The sequence below is a fragment of the Emydura macquarii genome, unplaced genomic scaffold, assembly GCF_026122565.2.
Source record: "Emydura macquarii macquarii isolate MOO-44397 ecotype Brisbane River unplaced genomic scaffold, CSIRO-AGI_Emac_v2 contig_3287, whole genome shotgun sequence".
Taxonomy (NCBI): domain Eukaryota; kingdom Metazoa; phylum Chordata; order Testudines; family Chelidae; genus Emydura; species Emydura macquarii.
The window spans coordinates 1,109,253-1,132,866 of record NW_027133424.1 but is presented as its reverse complement, the minus strand read 5'-3'; the positions used below and the strand labels follow the sequence as shown (position 1 = coordinate 1,132,866).

Here is a 23,614-nt window from a genome sequence, read left to right as displayed (position 1 = left end):
GTTTACCCTTGATCTTAACATCCTTAGCCTCTTTAATGACCACATTCACTTTCTAACACCATTCTCAGGGATTGCAAAATTGAACACTTGCAATATCCCGTGGGGTTGTATCTGGAAGCAGGTGGCAGACACTTGAGTGGCTTAAAGAGTAGCAGGATCTGATTAGACATTCCATGTTATAGGGAAAAAGGCTTATAAATGTTTAATTATGCCATGTGTCGTATGCTGACTTACAGGCAGTGATTAATTATATTCTAACTGCAGGACCCTGACTGTTTTGTGAAGGCAGTGGCTTGATAAACATGATTATTACAGGGACATTAATAAGTAAGTTAACATACTTTAGCCCCAGAAAATCCTGAATTACTGTATTTCAAAAGTATTAAAGAAAGGCATTGTCTGTGCACGTGGATTTTAGACTATTTAGGTCATCTGGCTTTCATATCACCAGGCTGGAAATCTTTGCTTTTTAGACTCTTATTTTTCCAGTGGCCATGCCAGCTCTGTCAGATTTTCATTGTCTATTGAAATTGCCATCTCATCCAAGTGTAAACCTTGCCCTGAGCCAGAGCCATCTGCGTTAGGCTAATAGGGGTCATTTATTCTGCCTCTGGCTGACGCTTGCAGGATTGAAGCAGATGCTGACTTTTAGGATTTGCTTTTACTACTTTTCAGTTTTATCTCATGTATTAGTAATGCAAATAACTAGGCTTGGAAGGATTTGATTTAATTCATTAGTCCAGTAAATATCAATTTCACATGGCACAGAAATTGCTCTAGGGGGAAAAAACATTGATGGCAGTCAGTGAAGCTGCCTCCCCTGCACCTTGCACTCAGAGGTCTGGTGTCCCAGGCCCTTGGCTATACAGAATATCTGGGGGTCAGTTTCGCATAGGCGGCGTTACAATGGCCTCGGCCCAACAGCGGGACTTTCCGTTATCCCCTAGACCAGACACCGATATTCCCTCTGACACCCTCTTTTATACATTCTTACATACACTTTCGTTCTGCCCCCTTTGACGTAGGTAGTTGCCACCCTCTTGATGTAGTCTAATACCACATTTTTCCATTGATTGGCTGATTTGGGCAAAACAACTCCATGTATCACATTTTGTCATTTCTATCCATAAAAGTGTTATTTTAGAGAGTTAGTATCTTGGTACCTCCTATACCTGCTACATATTTTAGTAATATTTTGGCAATCTTGTAGTATCAGCACTTTCCTGTGCCAATTTCAGTTAACTTGAATGACCCCTTATACTTCTGTTCACTCGGCTTTTTCCATTTAGGCCTTAGCCTGTTTTACAGGCCTTATGCTCTCACTTCTTACTACAATGCATACTAGCCTTTTACACACCTTTTTCTCCAAAGTCCCTGTGGGAGCACTGTGGAGTTGTATGAAAACTCCAAAGCCTGTTTGAATGTGCCCGTACAAGTCACATGACTTTTCTCACAGTCGTGGCACTGAAATTTTTTTCTTTGCTACGTTGTTTGGACTGTAATGATCTAAACAGCACTAGCATGTGTGTTGGCAGATTAGTAGCCCAGCCAGACACTGGGCACTCTTTGTTCTCTTTCTCTTTGTTCTTCTGGGACAGAGGAGCAGGATTCTGTGTGATTTTTGGCAAGAGATTTGCTTCTGGTAGAGGCTTTATAGAAGAGGTGTGTTTTACACCTTGATCTGAACATCAGGTTTGGACATAATCTGTTCTCTTCTGGCAAATAGTTCCTTAGCCAGGATCCCACTTGTATTCTTTGTGGCTGTCCAGCTGAATCAGCCCTATGCAGTGTATCTTTCCTGGAGTATCCTGGAAGGTAAATCATCTCTGAGTTAACTAGATTCCAATCCAGTATACTTGTAGATTAGAGCCAAAATTTAGAGCTCAGCTGTGAAGTAATGGAGCTAGTGGAATTTGCAAAGCTCAGTTGTGAGCTGTTTGCACTGGCTTGTGTTGCTGACGAGGTGCAGTTGTAGCAGAAGCTCGCACGGGCACTGCCTGTTCTATGGCTGCTTAGGGTACTGAAAGAGGTGTTTGCTGTAACCTTTTAATCCAGCATCTTTCACCAGCACTGACATCTTTTTTAGCAGGACAGCTGAGGAAGCAAATATTGTTGTGGGTGATGTACAAGGAAAGATGGAGGTTTACTTTACTTCTATGCTAAATTATCATTTTGTATTATTATTTGCAATGAGGCTGCTCTTTATTTCAGAATATTTATCTAGCAGTCCTAGAATGATCATAGACTCATAGACTATAAGGTCAGAAGGAACCATTATGATTATCTAGTCTGATCTACTGCACAACACAGGCCACAGAATTTCACCCACCCACTCTTTGTAATAGACCCCTAACCTAAAACTGAGTTATTGAAGTCCTCAAATAATGATTTAAAAACTTCAGGGTACAGAGGATCCACCATTGGATAGGAGTCTCCTCTCATTTTGTAATTCAAAATAAATACAGGTGGTACTATTGACAACTGGTCCATGCCTGGGGCTCCTAGGGTGCTACAATAATACATACAAATATAAAAGAAAACCAACTTAAGATGTGAATGTTTCATCAACCTTGAAATTCTTTAGCAAAAAGATAACTAGGATTCACTGAGTTAAGTCAACTAATCATTTACGTGACCTGTGTCCTCAAAGAAGCAACTCCAGTGTTTAGTAAATAATATTTAGTTTTATAACTTTCCAGGAACAATTCCTTTTGAAAAGAAAAAAAAAATCAAGGGCATGAAATTCAAGCATCAGTGTTTAAAAACAGTTTTCAGATTATGACACAAACACTGCCAGGAAGTTTAGACCTAACATTGACCTTATCATTATGTCATTCCCATGAGACACATTCTGTATTGATTTTCACAATAGCCTTTGCTGTGGAGTTGTTGGCCTTTGCTAAGTTTTGTCACCACTTCAGCAATACTTGAATATGGGGTTTTAGTATTTAGTGCCAGAGTTGACAATCTATTGTTGTAGATTGAGAGCCATAGTTGTTTTTAAATGGAGTTATTTCTTGAGTTGTTTTTTTACTGACAAAGACAGTATTCTGTTTTTCTTTTTCTTTGTGGTATCTTGCAAAATACTTCAACAATGTAAAGTATATCTGACACTTAGCTTTGTATGAAGAACTCCCTAGTAGCATCCTGAAACTCACACGGAATAGTTCCACATTTCTTTAAAACAAAACTGAAGTGAATCTTGTTCTCATGAAATTGAGGGGCTGATAGGGCTGCCTTATAGAGCAGGCTTCTGAAATGTCCCCCTGCCCATGTCTCTCAGTCCTGCCCAGGGCAGTCCATGCTCTTCCTGTCCTCGGCCCACACACAGCTGTGGCAATGCACCTTAGAACTGCCTGCCCACTCCCCCATCTCTCGGACTCAGGCTGCCAGTTGTCTCTAATGTCATGATAGGATGTGAAATGGGATGAGAATGTCAGACTCATTTTCCATTTTTAGCTGTTCAAGATTTAAAGCTGGATCTTCTAAAGCAAAAGGCCAGAGCACCAATCTGGTATAAGAGACCAGTGCAAATCTTCATACGTCTCCCTTCTCCTTTGCATCTAAAGCTTTCCAAGTCAACCGTATCCTTGGGTTCTAATACATTCCCCATTATATTTTCCTCTCAGTGACCCTGGTCCATCTGGCTGAAATTGGTGGGTGTCAGGGGTGTGACTTGGAGGAGGATTTGTCCCCAGATAGTTGACAAGTGTTTTGGTTTGGAAAAACGTGAGTTTGAATTTGTACTTGAGGGCCTAGGCAGGCTTTGGTGGGTATTTATTGATTGCCAGTTTTCATTTTATGTTTCACACCTGTGAAAGTGTCTAGAGAATGGGACAGGTTAGAAATCTAAATCAATATATAAAATGAGTAAATAGTTGCTAAGTTAATAATTGGGACCAAAAGCCATTTCCTTTCTAAGGGCTCTTCAGTAGCTGTGTAGTGAGCTGATGTATATCACCATTAACTCTCTTGCCTGCAGGGAAGCTGAGGTTTAAAGTGGAGTGGAAAATGAACTCTTCCCTAGCCCTTTGAGGTGGCCCATCTAAGGCAGGGTGCTGAGGCAGTGGGGGAAGTGCTTGGACTGACATTTCCTATGCATTACCAGTTCTGGGCTTCATTTTCCCAAGCTGTAAATCCAGCACCTTTCATCAAAAAGAGGGGAAAAAAGGCATCTCTTTTCTATTAGATGACAGATTTAACAGGATGACATAAACCAAAGAGCAGGGGCAGTGAAGGGTTCGGTAAAGTGCTTAACCACATGCTTTGATCTGAGTGAAGTCAAGTTAAATAAACTTAATCACAAACTTAAGGGCTCTGCTGAGCAGGGGCCTAAAAGTAGTTCCCACCCTTCCACATGAAGTTGAAGGCACTTTCAGATGTTGCCATGCATGATAGAGCTTTTTTTCTAGTTTCACAGTATGGGCCATTGCTGTGACTTTTGTTAACAATATGAAATTACCAAACCTTCATAAATAGGTTAACCTGGGAGGCAAGTGGCGCAGAATGGAGAGTCATTTCTGCAACTCAGTGTTTCAATACAAATGTAACACATCTTTCCATATTTTCCAGGATCATTTGTTATTGCCTGCCACCACCCATAATAAGACCAGACGGCCCAAGATGTCTATCATGTTACCAGCAATAAACATCAGTGGTAAGTCCAAAGCTGATTTTAGGACAAATGAGTTAATACCTTAAAAAAGACATTCCTGGATTGGTCATGGAAACCAAAATGTAGACAAGTGTCTGATAATGTAAGTTTAATAAATCAAAGTGCTCTCCTGGTGCAGAAGTCATATCGTATCTTTATATACCTCTAATGTAGGAGTCACATTCCTGCCAAAATGGCGGGTTCTAGGGTCCCGGTATTCGGGGCCCTAGATGTCACTAGTTAATAAACAAACAACTTTCAAGGAGTTCAGGATAGTTCAACCCCTGAAAAATAAGCGTTTAAAGAAGTAAAATGTGGCTACTGTGTCAGTATTTTGCTGTGATTTATAATTGATATAAAGGATGATGACTTTTCAATCTGCTGCTGTTCCACTGCTTAACTCTGAATAACTGTACATATTTTGGCTTTTCTAACAGTAATTTGGGGCTCCTTGAAGATAGTTGTGGGGGTAGGAGGGAATGTCCCCTTTTCGCTTCCGTAGTGTTGGGCCTGCCTGCCATAGTAGCCACAGAACCTTTTTCAAAGAAGTTCTCCATTAGGTTTACATGCACATGTGCTTTGAATCCACCATCTGAGACCCAAGTACAGCGGAGCCCTCCTCCGCTAAACACACCCAGTTCCATGCTTTCTCCTGGTCTTTGGTCACTGAACTCAGAGTGCTGTGTCTAGGGGGACATTGTTCCAGTCCGATAAACATTTTTTCAATAGAAAAAAAATCTGCTTTTAGTGTGTTGCATAGTTCTTAGGATAGAAAATGCGATCATGAGAGGTTTTATTGGCTTCAGTCTGCTGTGCAAGTGGGGCAGCCTATCTCAGACAAGTGCAGTAAAATCTTCCCACCACACCATCATATCCTTTGTGTGCCACATGTTAGAGAAAATCTGTTTTACAAAGGTACTAGCATTAGCATTTTCAGTTTGACTCACCCTGCAATATGTGTCTTTCACAACAATGTCACTTCACTGACTACGGACTAAACTGGCACAAAACAAGAGGTGCACAGTGGTGAATCGGACTCTTTAATGGAACCTTTTTTCCATATCCCTCCACCTGTAAACCCATGTCTCCAGGCTGTATCCCTCTGCTGTAGTTAACTTTAAAGCTGGTAGGAGAAACTTCCTTTAAATCTAAACACTTCTTCGAGTCCTGGTCCCTATGTGGATTTTATACGTGAGTTCTATACCTATGTTGGTGTGCATAAGCGCCAAGCACTAGAGCTGGAACAGGCACTGTTTAGAGTGGTCTCCATCAACCCATGTGTGCGTCATGTGGTGGCTATGTGGTATGTCTGAGGTCTTACGAGACCGTGCGGGTCGAAACCCCATTAGTTCCCTCTTACTGCCGCCGGCCAGAGTCGGAACACCTTTCCTCTTCATTTTTTGATCTGCATAGCAAAAAAAAAAAAAAAAAAAATGCATTCTTGCATATAGTTTCTCTGAATAGTAGATATAGTTAGTATTCTTAGTATAGTTAGCCTCACCATTGTTCTACCTGTCCGCAACATCCTACCTGTCGCAGGGGACCGTGCCCCAACAAGCTGGGTTTAAGGACTGCCTGTCATGCCCAAGATCCTTCTCAGTGAGCAACAAACACCAACGCTGCCTTTATTATCTCAGTAAGAGCCACGTCATTGCCCGCTGCTCCATCTCCCAGTCGTTCCCATTGCGAACCCACCAGGCCAGAGAACTTAGATTATGCAAGTATCTCATAGAGGATGCAATGCATCCACGTGCACACTCAGAAATGTCACCGACAGATGCACCAGAGTGCCCAGTACCACCATCACCAGCAAGGTGGCACCAATTGTGGCGGTAAAAACCTATCATGCTCATAAGAAGTGCAGCTACGGGCACAAGGATGGATCCCTGAGAGGGACTGTCTCCAAGTATAGCACTACCTCATTGAGCTGTGATAGGCCGGACGAGAAGTCACACTCAGACCAGGCAGCTCCACCATCGAAGAAATCCAAAGAAGAGTGTATGTCCATGCACCATCGGTATCGACCAGAATCATCTTCTGCCTCAGCTGCTGGGCCACCACCGGAACACCCAGCCCCGCCCCAGTCTGCCAGGTCCATCAGACCTCTCACTCCCAGGACAGTGTATGGTACCACACACACCTGGCCAACTGTCTCCCTCACGCCATCAGCAGAACTACTTCTGCACCTGGTGGGCCATCCAATGCAGCACAGATAGCCTGGGATCGTGCAGCTCCCTCACCAGTGGATGAGCCGCTATTTCTTTACCAACCATTGAGCCTACAACCGGGAATGTTATCACAGGTTCCACTCACACCGCCACTGTTCTTGGACCAGCCATCAGACTTGGAATGGTCCTCGGAACTGGGCCCAACATTTTCACCGGTGCGCTCCCATAGTCTGCAGCCACAACATCTTAAATATGCTCCAGTATATGCACTGCCTGTGCAGCAGTGATTCCGATACTCTCGTGGACCACCAGCGCAATCAGACACATATGCCTGGCCCTACTGGCACCATGGGACCCCTGTTGTGACCACGGAGCACTGTAGCCTCCATTTCACCGCCCAAGTACACGGACCTTCCATTGGTCTACAAAGAGCTATGGAGTACAGACTGGCCCCCAGTATCATTGGCACCACCGGAACTGCTGATTCTGACCAAAACATCGTCATCACTGGATGAATCTCTCATCCCGCCTTTCCCCATCCAATGACCAGGGCCAGTACCAAGATCTCCTGCATCACATGGCAGGGGCCCTCAATCTTCCAGCTATGGATGTACAAGACCTCGAGACAAATTCCTGAACATCCTTTAACCAGCAGGCCCCTCACACACAGCGCTCCCTATCTTCAACTTCAACCAGCCCAGGAAGTCTGGCATGCCCCAGCATCGTAAACCCTGACAAAAACACTATTTTGATCTGGCCAAGGGCACTGACTTGTAGTGCAAGCACCAATGCAATGCTCCAGGCAACAACATTTTAGGACCACTCCTCCAGATTGAGCTGCCAAGAAGCTTGACTTAACTGCCTGAAAAGTCTGTTCTTCGGCGGGGCTACAATTCCACATCTTCAGCTACCACGCCATGTTGGCAAAGTGCGACTTCAGGTCGTACTCCAAACTAGCGGAGTTCCAAAGCTTACTTCCAGAAGCTAAACAAGTGGAATTCAAGTCCCTCATTGGGGAAGATAAATTAGTGGCCATAGTCTCCCTCCAAGCAGCTGTAGATGCAGTGGATACGGCATCATGCTTCCTGGCATCTGGGGTGGTCTTTTGCAGGGACTCTTGGCTCTAGATGTTGGGGTTCCCTAAGGAGGTCCAAACCACACTTGAGGGCTTCCCTTTCGACAATCAAAAACCTTTCAGTGACAAGATGCTGACGAGAGTCTGCACTCACTGAAAGACTCTCAGGCCACACTTTGATCTTGAGCCTCTACACTTCCGCTCCGACCCGCCATCAAAACCAGGCTTCCTTCTGACCCCAATACCTCACCCGGCCCACCTATGAACTATACCCCCCACGCCAGCAAGAACAACCTCACTACCGCCAACATTCCCAATGACCCAGATTTTCTGCTGCCTCCACCTCTACTTCCTCCACCTCTCCACAGTGCCCCTGCAAACAACTCATTTGACTCTAACCCCAAGAACTACAAACCCCTCCCCATCCCACTTATCCCAGCTTCAGCTTAATCCAGCTTCCAGGATTATCTTTGGGGGCCGTCTTGCTCTCTTTGCACACAATTGGAGAAAGACTACCACCAATCGATGGGTATTAGATATCATACACCAGGGATATCTCATAGAGTCCCTCACCTTTCCCACTCGTCACCCTCGCCAGGACAGTCATGCAGACCCATCACAACAAGACCTTCTCCAGAAGGAGGCTCGCTTCCTCTTCCAAAAAGGTGCCATACAATGGGTCCCACGCCACTATCATGGTCATGATTTCTACTCCCCCTATTTCCTTATACCAAAAAAGGAGGGGGGCCTTCACCCCATTCTGGATCTATGGGCATTGAACTGGTTTATCTATAAATTTCATTTCCGAATGGTCATTCTTTTACCCAAATCTTCCCTCCTCCTTGAGGCCTGGTTCGCAGCTCTCGATATAAAGGGTGCATACTTCCATGTGGACATCCATCCCACCTACCACAAATTCCTTTGCTTCACAGTGGGACATTCCCCATTATCAATTCCATGTCCTCCCTTTTGGGATCACCACTGCCCTCTGTGTGTTCACAAAGGTCTTCCCAGTAGTTGCGGCCTATATGTGACACCTAGACCACTCCTTTTTTACATACCTGGATGTCTAGCTCCTAGTGGCATCATCCCACAAACACCTCCTCAGTATCATCCAAACACTACGGGATCTCCTCATCAGTCTGGACATCTGTATCAATGAGGAAAAATCTATCCTCATACCTACCAGAGAACTCATCTTTATATGAGCGTGCTTGGACTCTCTTGAGGGACAGGCCTTCCTTCCAAGGGACTGCTTCGTCATTCTTACCTCCCTTATTACAAAGCTACAGCATTGTCTCCGCACATGCCTCCATCACTGCCTTTCATTTATGGGACACATGGTGACGTGCACCTCCATCACCCCAGATTCCCACCTTCATGTGAGATGCCTTCAACAGTGGCTTTGCTCAGTGTACAATCCACAGAAGGCCACCTCAACAAACAAATTCATCTCCCGCCCTAAGTGGCAACTTTCCTTTCATGGTGGTACGACCCATCCAAGGTCATGGCGGGCACACCCTTCAACTCTCCTACGCCCCATCCACTCTCACCACGAACGCCTCAGTCATAGACAGGGGCGCTTACATACAAGCTACATGGCCCAAGGCCTCTGGTCCCCACAAAGAAATAAGAATCCACATCAACATCCTAGAGTTACAAGTGGTCCAGCGCACCTGTAAAGTGCTTCTTCCTCTCATCCACTCCAGACAACTTCTCTCGAACAACATGACAGTGGTTGTATACATAAACAAACAAGGCAGAGCCAGATCTCCAAACCACTGTCAAGAGGCAATCCATCTGTGGAAGTGGTACCTACAGCACAACATCACACTTCATGCAACTCATTTACCGGGTACAGCCAACAACCTGATGGACACTCTCAGCCACTCCTTTCATCGCAACCACGAGTGGGAGCTTCACGACCCCACTCTTCGTTCCATCTTCCATCAATGGGGCACACAGTGCTGGGACATGTTCGCGACAGCTACCAACCACAAGCTTCCCCTCTTCTGCTCCAGAGGTGCACTCGGGCAAGGCTGTCAAGGGGAGGTCCTTCTCTCCTGGACACTGGAACTACACTACCTCTTCCCACCCATACTGCTCCTCCAACAAGTACTCTGCAAAGTGAAACACGACCAAGCAGTCAACATCTCCATAGCCCCCATCTGGCTGCAGCAATATTGGTTCACTGATCTTCTTCACCTTTCAACCTGCCCTCCAATCCTTCTCCCCCTCTCCTGAATCTCATCACACAAAAACAGAGCCGGATCTGTCACCCCAGTCCAGACCTTCTTCATCTCACAGCCTGGTATTTGGGTGAAACTCGTGGATAGACAATGCGTGCTCCACGCCTGTGCGAGATGTCCTCACACATGGCCAACACCCATCCACCAGAGCATGCTACCAAGCCAAATGGAGATGCTTCATGGAGTGAGCATCCAACCACAATCACTCCATAGACATCATCTCCATACCGACCATCCTTGACTATCTGCTTAACCTTCGCCTTTCAGGCCTTGTCCACTCCTCCATTCCAGTTCACTTTGTGGCACACAGCACCTTCCTCCCACCTATAGACAGCTTCTCTGCCTTCAGTCACCCAACCACTGTTCTATTCCTCCGCGGTATCCTCAACACCTTCCCTTCCGTTAGGAAAACTATTCCCCCTTGGGACCTTAACCTCGTCATATCAGAACCTCACTTGACCCCCCCTTTAAGTCCCTGGCCACTTGCTTCCTTATCCACCTGTCTATAAAGGTGATCTTTTTAGTGTCCATCCCTCTGCCCCACAAGTCAGTGAATTGGCAGCCATGATGGCAGACTCACCCTTTACTGTGTTCCACAGGGACAACGTTTCACTCTGACTACATCCTCAAAGTGGCCTCACATTGTCTCCTAGTCCACTTTCCAAGTCACTTTGCTAGGGTGCCTCAATCTCACCCACCCCCTACTTTTCCAGTCTTGGCAGAGATAGCTAATGATGTGGGATTTTGTGCAGAAGTGGGAGGCCAGTGGAAGGGGGCTTGGTCTTGGTTTAGCTGAGTTGATGGTACTGTAGATCAGGATTGAAAGACATTAGCAGAGTTGTATGAGGGCCTATGTTGTGAATAGCAAGGGCTGCTTCAGGTGTGAGGGTTAGAAATGGAATTGCTATTGTTTTCTCTTCAGCCATGTGCATGTGTGGTTCAGGTTGTAAGCTCTCCGGAGCAGGGATTGTCTCTTATCTGTGCTGTACAGTACCCAGCGCCCTGGGGCCTTTCCCAGTCGGGCCCTTGGGCACTAGGATGTTTAATAATAATACACTGGGCTTATGTCAGATCTCTGGGAATAACAACCCGATTTTGCATAAAATGCACAGGATTATTAATGACTCAGTGATCAGGAGACCCATTTTGAGTCTCACTGTCTAGACTGAACGTATACAACATAAGCATACAGTTAATTCCAAAAGGGAGGAAGCTCTATGCCAAGCTAAGGCACATGTGGTACACAGGGTTTCTTTAGTAGCTGTCTGAATAGTGACACACTCCGTACGCCAGAAAAGGTTAGTTAAACGTTCTATCAGATAATCTATACAAAATCATGCCTTGTTATGCACTTTACAGTGCAAATGAATCATAAACCCAAATGTTTTTGTTAAATTTAAACACACTGAAATCATTGTCTGATGCAGAATTTCCATAAACTGAACAAATTAGCTTCAAGCTTCCAACATTTGCTGGTTCCATTTTCCCATGCAGTTTGGTAAGACACGTGGTAATATATAGTCAACTCTATTGCAGAGGGGACATTTTCATTAGATGTTTCATAATTATTTTTGGCACTTTTCTGCCTGAAAATTCCTTTTTTGTCCATGTTACAAGAATCCTTTCCTGGCTGAGCTGGATTATCGCACTCAAACGGGCAGTTAATTTCATCATTTGGAGACTGAGTTACATTTCTGATACTGATTTAGAAAGTATTACATTTCCTTTGAAAATGTTACTCAGTCTGATCACAATATGAGTAATTTTTGAAAGAAGCTGGACTGAATAATGCTTTCAAACAATGTTAGAAGTAGACTTCAGAATGAAGAAACAATGTAAAATTGTTGTTTTAAATGGAAATGCCAACATTACCGGGGGGATTTCAGAGGCCCAGGGATTTGGACATAGACACTGAAACAGATAAGACATGAAGGCAGTTTCAGAACAAACATACAGCAAACCCTGCCTTGTGTGTTACACTCAATCAACTAGCTAGCGGGTGGGAGAAATACCAGGGCGTCTGGGAGAGACCCTGGGAGACTCTGCTTTATTTTTAACCTGTTAATTCCAGATCACTTTGAGGGAGATCTTGCCACTGAGAGCCTTGTTTGGGGGAGAAGCTCCTCCCCTTCACAACTGTCCCTCCTTCCTGCAGACCTGCAGAGTCTGGCATAGGGACTGGGGACATGTCCAGGGGTAGCAGCCAGAAATATGGAGGTTAGTAGGCAGTGGACCCACAGGAAAGGCTTCTCCAGGTGACTGCTGCTTCCGAAGGAAGCCACCTTTCAAAGATTTGCCCCAGTGGGGAGAGGACATGGCTTTCTGAGAGGACTCAGCATGGCTGGTGGGAGCTGCACATGTGCCCCTCTGGCCCCTGCTCCCACTGTCCATCCTCTCCCCAGCTACATCCCCAAGGGAGGAGGGGAAACCCTTGCCATGGAGGTGGCTGACAGGCTTCCTCTTGCTGCCATGGATAAAGGGAGTGTGATTGGACTCTCCTTAATTTTGAAACAATGCCCAGCACATCTTCATTTGCTTCCTTCTACACTAGTCCTGATTCTGAACACAAAACAAGTGGTTTGGGTGTCTCAGATAATCTCTTACCAGACAGGATTCTCATCCCTTTCTGACTGACCTCAGGATCTCTCTTCTGAATTGCTGATCTCTGTTGTTATATTCTGCCCTCACCCTCTTTGTGTGATGCCCAGTGACAGCAGAAGGGGTTTGTGCAGAGAATAGTACAGACTAGGATTAGAAGGAAGAAATGAATCCACTGTGTTGATCTTCATATGGCTCTAGGATGGCGAATAAAGGCCCAATTACAAGAGGGAGATTAGTAGTCAGTGTGTTTTTTGCTGGTTTTTTAAATACATTTCAAATTATTGGGAAGTAAAATAGGCTCAGGTATTGCTGTACATCAGCCTATTTCTTTGGTTTTCCCCTTTCACGTCATCATTTGGATATTTCACATGTTCTTTAAGAGGCTTGTAGAGTGGGATGCAAACCATTTCCTCCTTTCCCTGTCGTGGAATTCTTAATGCTGTCATTACTGGCAAATTTAAATCCTTTTTCTCAAACTGTTCCAGTTGAGACTAAGGCCATGTCTACACAGACAGTGCTGCAGCCTATCAGGTGAAGATGCTTTATGCCAACGGGAGAGAGCTATCCCATCAGCATAGCGCTGTACACACCAGCACTTATGTCAGTGTAACTCAGAGGGGTGGAATATTCACATTCCTGAGTGACGTAAGTTATACTGCCACAAGTGGTAGGGTAGACATAGCCTAGGTGTCCTTGCTGTGAGTCTCCACAAAGAGAGCAGGGGCTGGATCAGCCCTGAAGACTGAGTTACCCTCTATCTCAAAAAATGGTTCCTCCAGATCAGGGTTGATGAGTGTGGGGAAGCTTGCACCGCAGCTGCTAGTGATGTGCCTTTCTCTGGATAAAGAGAGGAGTTCAGTCTCCAGGGCTGTCAGTCCAGCCTCTTTCACCAGCATTCATTTCACTCACATGCAAACCTACTTCACAGCAGGGTACATCTGCAAAAAAAATCTCCTAGCAGCAAGTCTCAGAACTGAGTCAACTAACTCAGGCTCAAAGGGCTCGTGTTCCAAGGCTAAACATAGCAATGGAGACATTCCGACTTGGGGTGGCGCCAGGGCTCTGAGATCCATCCTCTTTGCCAGTTTCAGAGCCCAGGCTGCACCTGAGCTGGAATGGCTACACTGCTATTTTTAGCCTCATAGGGTGAGCCCAAGTCAGTTGTCCTGTGGTCTAAAACTCACTATCATGGTGGGGTTTGGTTTGTTTGGGGGATTTTGCTTGCAGTGAAGAGGTGTCCTTTATTTCTGGGCGCCTAGAAACACTGATATTAAGCATGGTGCATCAATTGGTTGCCTTCATGTTAAAATTAAGGAGAATGATACACGCTGAATATTATCAATCACCTCGTTGCCCAGGAAGATCTGTTCTTACCTGGACTTCATCTTGAAATTTACACCAGTGTAACCAAGGAAAATCCGGACCATAGTTCAGAGTGTTGGATATCCTTTGTGGAGGAAAAGTGCTATGCAAATGTAAACTGAGATGTTTAAAGCCATCTAAGGGATTAGCTAAAGGTCTTCCATCCAGATTAATGGAAGATGGATGGCTAAATCCACTAGACTTCTTTGAAAATCTCAACTGAAAGTCCTTATCCTCTCTCTGATTAATTACTGAGTGTGGGAGACATCTGATCCAGAGGCTGGCCAGGTTTAGGTACTATCACAATGGAGTCTCTTGCTGAATGTAGTTACCTAGACCTCTGTCTGAAGGCACCATTTGGCATTCATGTTAGTGAGATGTTTATTCTCAGTAGAGAGATCTTGCAGGGTTTTCTCAGTGCTCTGTTAAAAGTTCTTGTGTGAAGGAAAGCCACCTATAATTAACATTTAAACACAAGCTTTTATTTTTAAGCAAATCACATTCGTTATGGGTATTCTAGGAGGAGTATTTTAGAAATCTAATTATCCAGCAGAGACTAGTTAAGAGTTCAGTTGATTTCATTCCTAAGCAACATTTGTTTGCAATTCAGAGTCTCACTGGCTGTGTGACAGTGATTCAGAATTAACACACAAGAGGTGCTGTTCTTTTAGTTTAAATGAAAACATCTGCCGTTAGCCTCCTATTTACCTAGTGGCTGTCAAAAATGTATAGTGGTGTTAGCATTAATTTTTAAATCACATTTATTATCTACACTGTGCTGGACAGCCAAGCCACTCTTCCTACTTTGTTGCCTGGGCTGTTTCATGTCATGGAGACTCTATGTTACCCTTCATGGGGTAAATGGCATTGCTGTCTTTACCAAAACCACTGGCAATTCTCTCCTTAAAAAAAATAAAAGGACATTGGTTTGAAACAATTCATTGCAGCAGACAGCATTAGAAGTTTGGCCAAAGCAACATTCATTACTGCATTTCTCACTAGAATAAACTACCTCTGACTTCATTACCATCTCTTTTATAAGGTGTGTGAAGTTGCAGGTTTTCATAAGAGTGTTGTTTTCCTGCTGTCAACATCAAGTTAATTTCATAGTATCTCAGAAGTAACCATGCGTTCAGTACTGGCTGCATAAAGACAAGTCAAACGAGTGTTGAGAAACTCTCTAGTCCAGGTTGTAGTATGCTTGGCAGTGAGAGACATGGTGATTAGTTAAGTCAGTTAAGTTCAGCTGTTCCTATTTTGGAGGTCAGCTACTAGAAACTGAACTGACAGAAAACTCAGATAGAGAAAAGACAGGTTTGAAGCCCCTCTCATTGCTAACCCCTGCTAATGCACACTGGTTCTGGCTCATGGCATGACTTGCGCTGTTTTCTTTGGGTGTGTGTGTGTGAGGTTCTGCACTTTCTTCTTTGAGTGATGGTCCCTATTGTACTCCACTCAGCGTTTCCGCATGCGCACCATGTGTCCGGAGCCGGAGATTTTGAAAGTCGATTGGTCCACACATGCGCTCTTGGCTCACCTCGTGGTTTTGTCGGAGGTGATAAAGGGTGGGGCAGATCTTTAAGGATCTGGAGGATGGGATGGATTGCGCCCTCAGCAAGTTTGTAGATGGCACTAAGCTGGGGGGAGTGATAGATACAGTGGAGGGCAGGGATTGGATAAGGAGTGATTTAGGCAAATTACAGGATTGGGCCAAAGAAATCTGATGAGGTTCAACAAGAACAAATGCAGAGTTCTGCACTTAGGCTGAAAGAATCCCATGCACAGCTACAGACTGGGAACTGACTGGCTAGGCAGCAGTTCTGCAGTAAAGGACTTGTGGGTTACAGTGGACAAGAAGCTAGATATGAGTCAACAGTGTGCCCTTATTGCCAAGAAAGCTAACGGCATATTGGGCTGCATTAGTAAGAGCATTGCCAGCAGATTGAGAGAAGTGATTATTCCCCTCTATTCAGCACTGGTAAGGCCTCATCTGGAGTACTGTGTCCATCCAGTTTTGGGACCCCCACTACAGAAAGGATGTGGACATATTGGAAAGAGTCCAGCAGAGGGCAAGGAAAACGATTAGGGGGCTGGAGCACATGACTTATGAGGAGAGGCTGAGGGAACTAGGCTTGTTTAGTCTGCAAAAGAGAAGAATGAGGGGGGATTTGATAGCAGCCTTTAACTACCTGAAAGGGGGTTCCAGGGAGGATGGAGCTAGGCTGTTCTCAGTGGTGGTAGATGACAGAACAAGGAGCAATGGTCTCAAGTTGCAGTGGGGGAGGTCTAGGTTGGATATTAGGAAAATCTTTTTCCCTAGGAGGGTGGTGAAGCACTGGAATGGGTTACCTAGGGAGGTGGTGGAATCTCCATCCTTAGAGATTTTTTAAGAAGAGGCTTGACAAAGCCCTGGCTGAGATGGTTTAGTTGGGGTTGGTCCTGCTTTGAGCAGGGGGTTGGACTAGATGACCTCCTGAGGTCCCTTCCAGCCCTCATCTTCTATGAATCTATAACCGCGTCTTCTCATGGCCTCATGGCCCATGTTGGAACTATTAGTGTCCTCTAGTATGTGAAGCACTTTAAAAATATACAGCTGTACATAGTTTTAGAATGTTTTATTGTTTCTATCGTAGCTTTACTGGTTTGCTAGTTTTAGGAGTAGAGTTAGAACTTTTGGGGTTTGTTTCCACATGAACACCCCCTATGCCCACACGCAGGTACTGGACTATGCCAAAGACCCCAGGCTTTGTAATCTGCGCCTTCTGCCCATGTTCTTTCTCAGTCAGCGACAACCACCAGCGCTGCTTCTACTGCTTCAGAGGGGCCCACATTTAATGCAGGTGCCTTACCCTTCCCCAACCATATCCAAGAAGGCCTTGCTCTCAGGAAGCACATCATGGAAGTGGCCATGAGATGTCATTCAGAGCCTGGCCAAGCTACCACTCCTACACATCAGCCTGAGGCTGCCAGGAGGGCACCTCCAGATACAGCGCCCGAGGCCAGCGCCAGTGGTACCATGGCTATGGATGCTGCACTGGGACCTACTCGGGAGGTAAGGTAGCATACACATGAGCATTGCGGTAAGTCTTCCTCTAAGCCTAAGAAAGGAGAGACTCCTTCCACAAGTTCCAGCTATGGGGAGGGCACGAGCACGAAGAGGCAGCATAAATCGACAGATCTGCTACCTCACATACCGTCAACATCAGCATCCCTCAGAGCTACAGAGCCATCTGCTCTGGGGAAGACCATTGCTCCTGTAACAGTTCCGGGGACTGAAAGAGTACTCTTGACTCCAGGGAGGTCAGGAAAAGCACCAGACCCCAGAAAGCATTTGTCCTGGAAGAGCCAAAGTCTCCACACCTTCTGGGACCCTCTACTTTCAGTGAGACTTTATGTCAGGCACAAGACATGCCACATCTGAGGCACTACTCACTCCCCACTGCAGTGGTTTGCACGGTTCCACGGCTCCAACAGTACCACGATGGAGCTGATCTCCGAATTTTCATCTTCGGAGGAATCAGATGAGGGACAGGGATTGTCCATCCCTTCCCACAACTACCAGAACCAACAGAAGCCTTCTACATTGTGGCAGTATCCTCCCCTCCAGATGCCATGGAGGCACTGAGGGACCCTTTGCAACACCTTCCAGATCTGTCATCCCTATTGGGGATCCTGGCCCCAAAACCCACCCTCGGAACCCATCTATTCTATCAAGGAGACTTCGCCCATTTCACCACCTTAGGTGCCTTCCAATAGATGTTCAGCACCGATAATGGAAGAGGAGCCACACAGTCCAGCTCCAACAATGCTACTGGAGCAGGAAACATCCCTGGCGTCCTCACCTGATGTGACAGTGGCTTCAGGGCCTCCCTCCTGACTTCCGCCAATTCCAAGATCTCCTGCATAGAGTGGCAGGAGAGCTGCACATTCCCCTGGAGGAGATCCAAGACTCTCAGCATAAGCTGCTGGACATAACTTCATTCATTGGTGCCAGGTAGAGTTGTTCTGCCAATCAACTATGCCAACCTCAAACAGCTAGAACAGTTTGGCATGCACCGGCCACATGTACACCTACCCCAAGGGGCAGAAAACAATACTGTGTGCCAACCAAGGGTACCCTCCTGCCAATTCACTTGTGGGTCCAGGAAGCGATGGAACAGGCTAGGCAACCACATCCATGCTCCACCCCATCCAACCAAGAGAGCAAGCGGCTGGACCTTTTAGGCCAAAAGGTCTTCTGAGCCAGCCTTCAGTTCAGGATTTTGAATTATCAGGCATTACTTGCCAAATACAATTTCCTGAATTACAGCAAATTAGAGGACTTTGTGGAAGAACTGTCACAACAGTACCAGGCCCACTTGCAAATAATAATTGAGGGGAAGCTAGTAGCAAGGACATTGCTCCGGTCAGTGGTGGAGACAGTCTCATTGCGCTCAATGGCCGCAGGCGTCATTATGAAGAGGGAGTTATGAGTCCATTTTTTTCCCAGGGAACTACAAAATACCATCAAAGACCTTCCTTTCGATGAATCCCAACTTTTCAACCAGAAAATGGATTATTCCCTCCATACTCCCAAGGATTTGAGAGCTAAATTCCATTCCTTGGTATTTATACACCTGCACTGAAACGTAAATTCTACCACCCACTGCCCAGGCAGCATTACAGAACCTCCCAGTTTTCCCATGAGAGGCCTTATGAACCACCAAGAAAGATCAAAAGACTCAAAGAACTCATTCTTAAGGCCCGCCATCACAACCTTCCTCCTCCCAGATGCAGAAGATGTATTTCTGAGGAACCCTAGAGAGCCTCAACCACCTTGCCTGCTGCCATACAACAACCTCATCCCCTTGGATCTAGCACTTCTTTTTACCAGCTTGGAGTGCAATAACAATGGATAAGTGGGTGCTAAATGTCATCATCTGTGTCTATATGATCAAGTTCATTCCATTACCGCATCCACAACCTCCTCCCACATCCCTCCTCAGGGACCACTCTCATGACAGAATCCTCACCCTAGAGGTGGACTTCTTACTATATAGAGGAATGATAGAGGAGGCTCCTCTGGACTATCAAGGAATGGGTTTCCGTTCAACTTACTTCCTGATACCCAAAAAGAATGGTGGATGGCATCCAATTCTGGACCTTTGCCATCTCAATTGTTTCATCCGCAAACCAAAGTTTCGTATGGTCACCTTAGCAGCAACCATCTCATCATTAGAAGAAGGCATATGGTTTACAGCTCTTGATATGCAGATATTCATCCAACCCACAGACAATTCCTGAGGTTCACAGTCAGCCCTCAGCCTTTTCAATACAGAGTCCTGCCATTGGACTCACCACTGCTTCTAGGGTCTTCACCAAAGTTTCCTCTGTTGTGGTGGCCTACATCAGGCACTGTGAGTCTTTGTATTCCCCATCTCGATGACTGGATCCTAGCAGCCCCAACCAGAGACGAAACCCAGATTTCAACCTCAATGGTGCTCAGACTCCTTTCCTCCCTCAGAGACAGCATCAACATCAAAATTCAACTTTGGATCCCACACAATCCCTAGACTCCAAAGCTCTAGTCTAGCGGTCGGGATGGAAATTGTGCAAGAAGAGGCTTTCATATGGCTTTTCCCATGCATATACTGATCACACTGTGACAACAGTCACAGGAGTTTGCTATTTCCACTTCCTGTCTTTGCACAAATCAAAATGCACAAAGATGTGCAAAAGGCATAATTGACCCAAAAAGCATAGCAGTTTCCTGCAGTACCTTAATCAAAATAGATCCTGGATCAGATTCCCCTTTGACTGGAGTTTCCAGACAGATTGCATTCTCTTCAAATAATTTGCTCGTTCCAGGCCTTTGTTGGTATAGTGTTTTGTATTTACAGGAGAGAAGAAGATTAAAAAGAAAAAGCCTGAAAAAGTGGTTCGAGTATTTTGTGCACAAAAGTAACTGAATCTGTCTCACTTGAGTTCATATGTAGTTAGTTAGATAGGAAACAATAGAGAAATGAAATCATAAAGGCCAATTCCCCAGAGAAATTTCATATTGTGTTGTTTTCCTAAATTGCTGAATAAGCAACCCATTCTCATGTATTGAGAGGTAACTGCTGTGGGTCCTGCCCCTTTATTAATACAAAAGAAAATATCTTATGGTTTTCACTGTGGTTTGACAGGCAATTTCTGGTTCTGTTAGTTTTCCTTATACAGAGTGTGCCCTGCAGACAGAATTTACTTAGGAACATACCGTACAAGAAGGGGAAAGAAAGTGAGTCATGAACTAATTGGACTGCAGAGTTAGTGTTTCAGATGCAAGTCTAGTTTATTACACCAGTTTGTTTTTCCACTTAATGGATAAGGACACTATATAAAATAACTTAAGCAGGACAAAAAAATCCATGACTTTGGCTGTAAACATGGATGTAATTCCATATGAAGCCAAATTCTGCTCTGAGAGCTGCAAAGCAGATCTTGTTCCATTCTCTGGGCACATTTCCTAGGCACTTTAACCCTAGATGCCAGTGTGGCGCTCCAAATGGTAATGAAAGAGCATGAGTACCAATATCATGGCAGCCTATGAAAAACCAGGGCCCAAATTCCAAATTGGGGTGAGTTCTAATCTTGGATTTCACCAACCACCTGCACCAAGTGCAAACTCCTCAGGCACTTTAACAGATTTACCATGGAGTCACAGTTCCCTTGGGTACTCCAGTATGTTTGCCAACAAAGTGAGCATATCTCTGAGATAGAAGGCCCCTTCTATCACAGCAAAAATCACAGCAATATTCAGGTTACTCCTAATCCCAAAGGACCAGTCACTTACTCTGGGTCAGTTTCACTTTAGATCTTACACCAAAGACAACACTTGTAGCCAATCCTATAGTAAACTATATGAAGATTTAATAAATAGGAAAAGGAAATTAGAGAGTTATTTAGAAGGTTAAAGCAAGCAAACATAGACACACAAATGAATTACAGTCTTAGGTTTCAAAAAGTAATGTGGGCTTCTATAATCAGCAGGCTAAGTAGCTGGGGATCTCTTGCTTATGCCTAGAAACTCCTTGCCCACCCATAGTCCAAGCAGCATAGAGGTGCTTAGTTCCTTTGGTTTGGGGTTTTTCCCCCCTCCTGCCATGTCCTCTGAGCTGCAAAATTCAGCTGGTGGGAGAGTTCACTTGTATGACATCTTCATGAGGAGGAGAGCAGAAGAAGAAGAGTCTAGTCCTTTTGTTGACAGTTTCTCAATCCAGATGTAGGGATTTTCCACTTGTAAGATCCAATCAAAGCCTATCTGGTATCAAAAGGTCTCCTCTTTTGGGAGGGACATAACAATTTCTGTCGAAGAGCATCTCTTCATACTAATTAATGTCCATTTCCTATATGGTGGAGAAGCTCACACTACACCTACATGCTACGCCTTCTTCATCTCTGTAAAGCTCTGGTTGTGCCACACATTCTTATTCTAAGCTTGAGTATGGCTAAACTGTCTGGATATATTTGCAAATATTCTAAATTTAAGATTACATAATTTCTATTCACATTAAATTCTAGGTGGCAAATACATTTTTACAGTTGTTTTATGATTCTTAGCCCAGTGTTAGTAATGATGATAGCTTTCACCGAGTCCTCTCTGCCCATGGCATGGATTCTAGCACTCCTCTTTTGAACCTCTAAAGGAACTCTTGTAGAGGAGTCCCAGGCACATCTAAGGAGGGCCAACTGGGAGTGATTGCATGTCAGTGCCACAGTACGAAATAAATTAGAACTAAAAATGTATCCCCAGGCCCAGATGCCATGTGCCAGGCATTTAAAGAAGAGCTTTCCTGATTCCACCAGCCACCTCCCCTACCGTGTGAATTGTTCCCAGGTCTCCTCCATCCCACCCTGGCTGCTGGGATCTGACTTTCAGACTGTACTAGGCCTCAGAAATGCCAACTTCTTCTTCAAGTGATGTCCCTGTGGGTGCTCCACTTTAGGTGTCATGACATCCCATGTCCTTGATGGAGATCTTTAAAGCAGTACTTGTCCAGGTCGCACATGTGCAGCTTCCATCTTGCTGTGCCATTGGCACCTTCTTTGGCACGCACATTACCTGACCCCCTCAGTTCCTTCTCAAACATCCACGGTCCGAGACAGTCCAAGACGGAGCCCTCAGCAGTCCCCTCCATCCACTCACAGCGGATGATTTCAAACAGTTCCACGAGCTGTTCAAGAGAGAAGCAGAAAACCTGGAAATCCCTCTTGAGGAGGTCGCTGAATCCCATCATAAGTTGTTGAAGATCCTTCATGCTACAACCTCATCTAAAACTGCACTGCCCGTGGATGAAGCATTTATGAAGCCAGCTAATAACATCTGGCCCACACCGGCTATCATCCCACCTACCAGTAAAGGGACTGATATTCACTGGTACTACATTCCCGCTAAAAGGATAAAATTTCTCTTTACTTATCCGCCCCCGCCCCCTTTGTCATTGAGGGGTAAACAGACCAGCTGTAAATCAACACTCCACGATAAAGGTTGGAGAAGATTAGACTTGTTACGCAGAAAAGTATATTCATCATCAACACTACAAATGAGAGTAGCCAAATTATGCAGCTTTACTTTCCAATTATGCACACAACATATATAATAAAATTTCAGAATTTATTAATGACATCCCTGATAACAAGAGGGAACAATTCAGATCACTTATTAATGAAGGACAACTCATTGCTAGAACATCTCTACAGGCTTCACTAGACGTAGCCAATGCTGCGGCCAGAATGACAGCCACGGCGATTGATATGCACAGAGCCTCATGGCTCCACTCTGCTGGCCTGCCTAGAGAATTACAGACAAAAATAGAAGACCTCCCGTTTGACGAAGTCCAGCTTTTCTTGGAGAAGACTGATGAGGTTATTCATTCAATAAAGGACTCACAAGCGACGTTACAAACCCTAGGAGTTTACACACCTGTAACAAGGAGAAGACAATATCGATTTCAGCCATATGCACATATCATAGAATCATAGAATATTAGAGTTGGAAGGGACCTCAGGAGGTCATCTAGTCCAACCCCCTGCTCAAAGCAGGACTAACCTCAGCTATATCATCCCAACCAGGGCTTTGTCAAGCCTCAGCTTAAAAACCTCTAAGGATGGAGATTCCACCACCTCCCTAGGTAACCTATTCCAGTGCTTCACCACCCTCCTAGTAAAAAACTTTTTCCTAATGTCCAACCTAGACCTCCCGCCCTGCAACTTGAGACCGTTGCTCCTTGTTCTGTCATCTGCCACCACCGAGAACAGCCTAGCCCCATCCTCCCTGGAACCCCCTTTCAGGTAGTTAAAGGCCACTATCAAATCCCCCCTCACTCTTCTCTTTTGCAGACTAAACAAGCCCAGTTCCCTCAGCCTCTCCTCATAAGTCCTGTGTTCCAGCCCCCTAATCATTTTGGTTGCCCTCCGCTGCACTCTCTCCAACTTCTCCACATCCTTTTTGTAGTGGGGGGCCCAAAACTGGACACAATATTCT

The 23,614-nt window shown here is 45.2% G+C and overlaps 1 protein-coding gene across 3 annotated transcripts in view; it reads left to right on the top strand.

Annotated features, from left to right (window-relative positions):
- Positions 1 to 23,614, top strand: part of ATF6 (activating transcription factor 6) — a 233,779-nt gene that overhangs the window by 173,355 nt on the left and 36,810 nt on the right. For all 3 annotated transcript variants that reach the window (XM_067532515.1, XM_067532514.1, XM_067532513.1), the window contains exon 15: positions 4,573 to 4,657. In XM_067532515.1, coding sequence (XP_067388616.1) covers positions 4,573 to 4,657 — 85 coding nt within the window. The remainder of the gene's footprint in view (positions 1 to 4,572; positions 4,658 to 23,614) is intronic.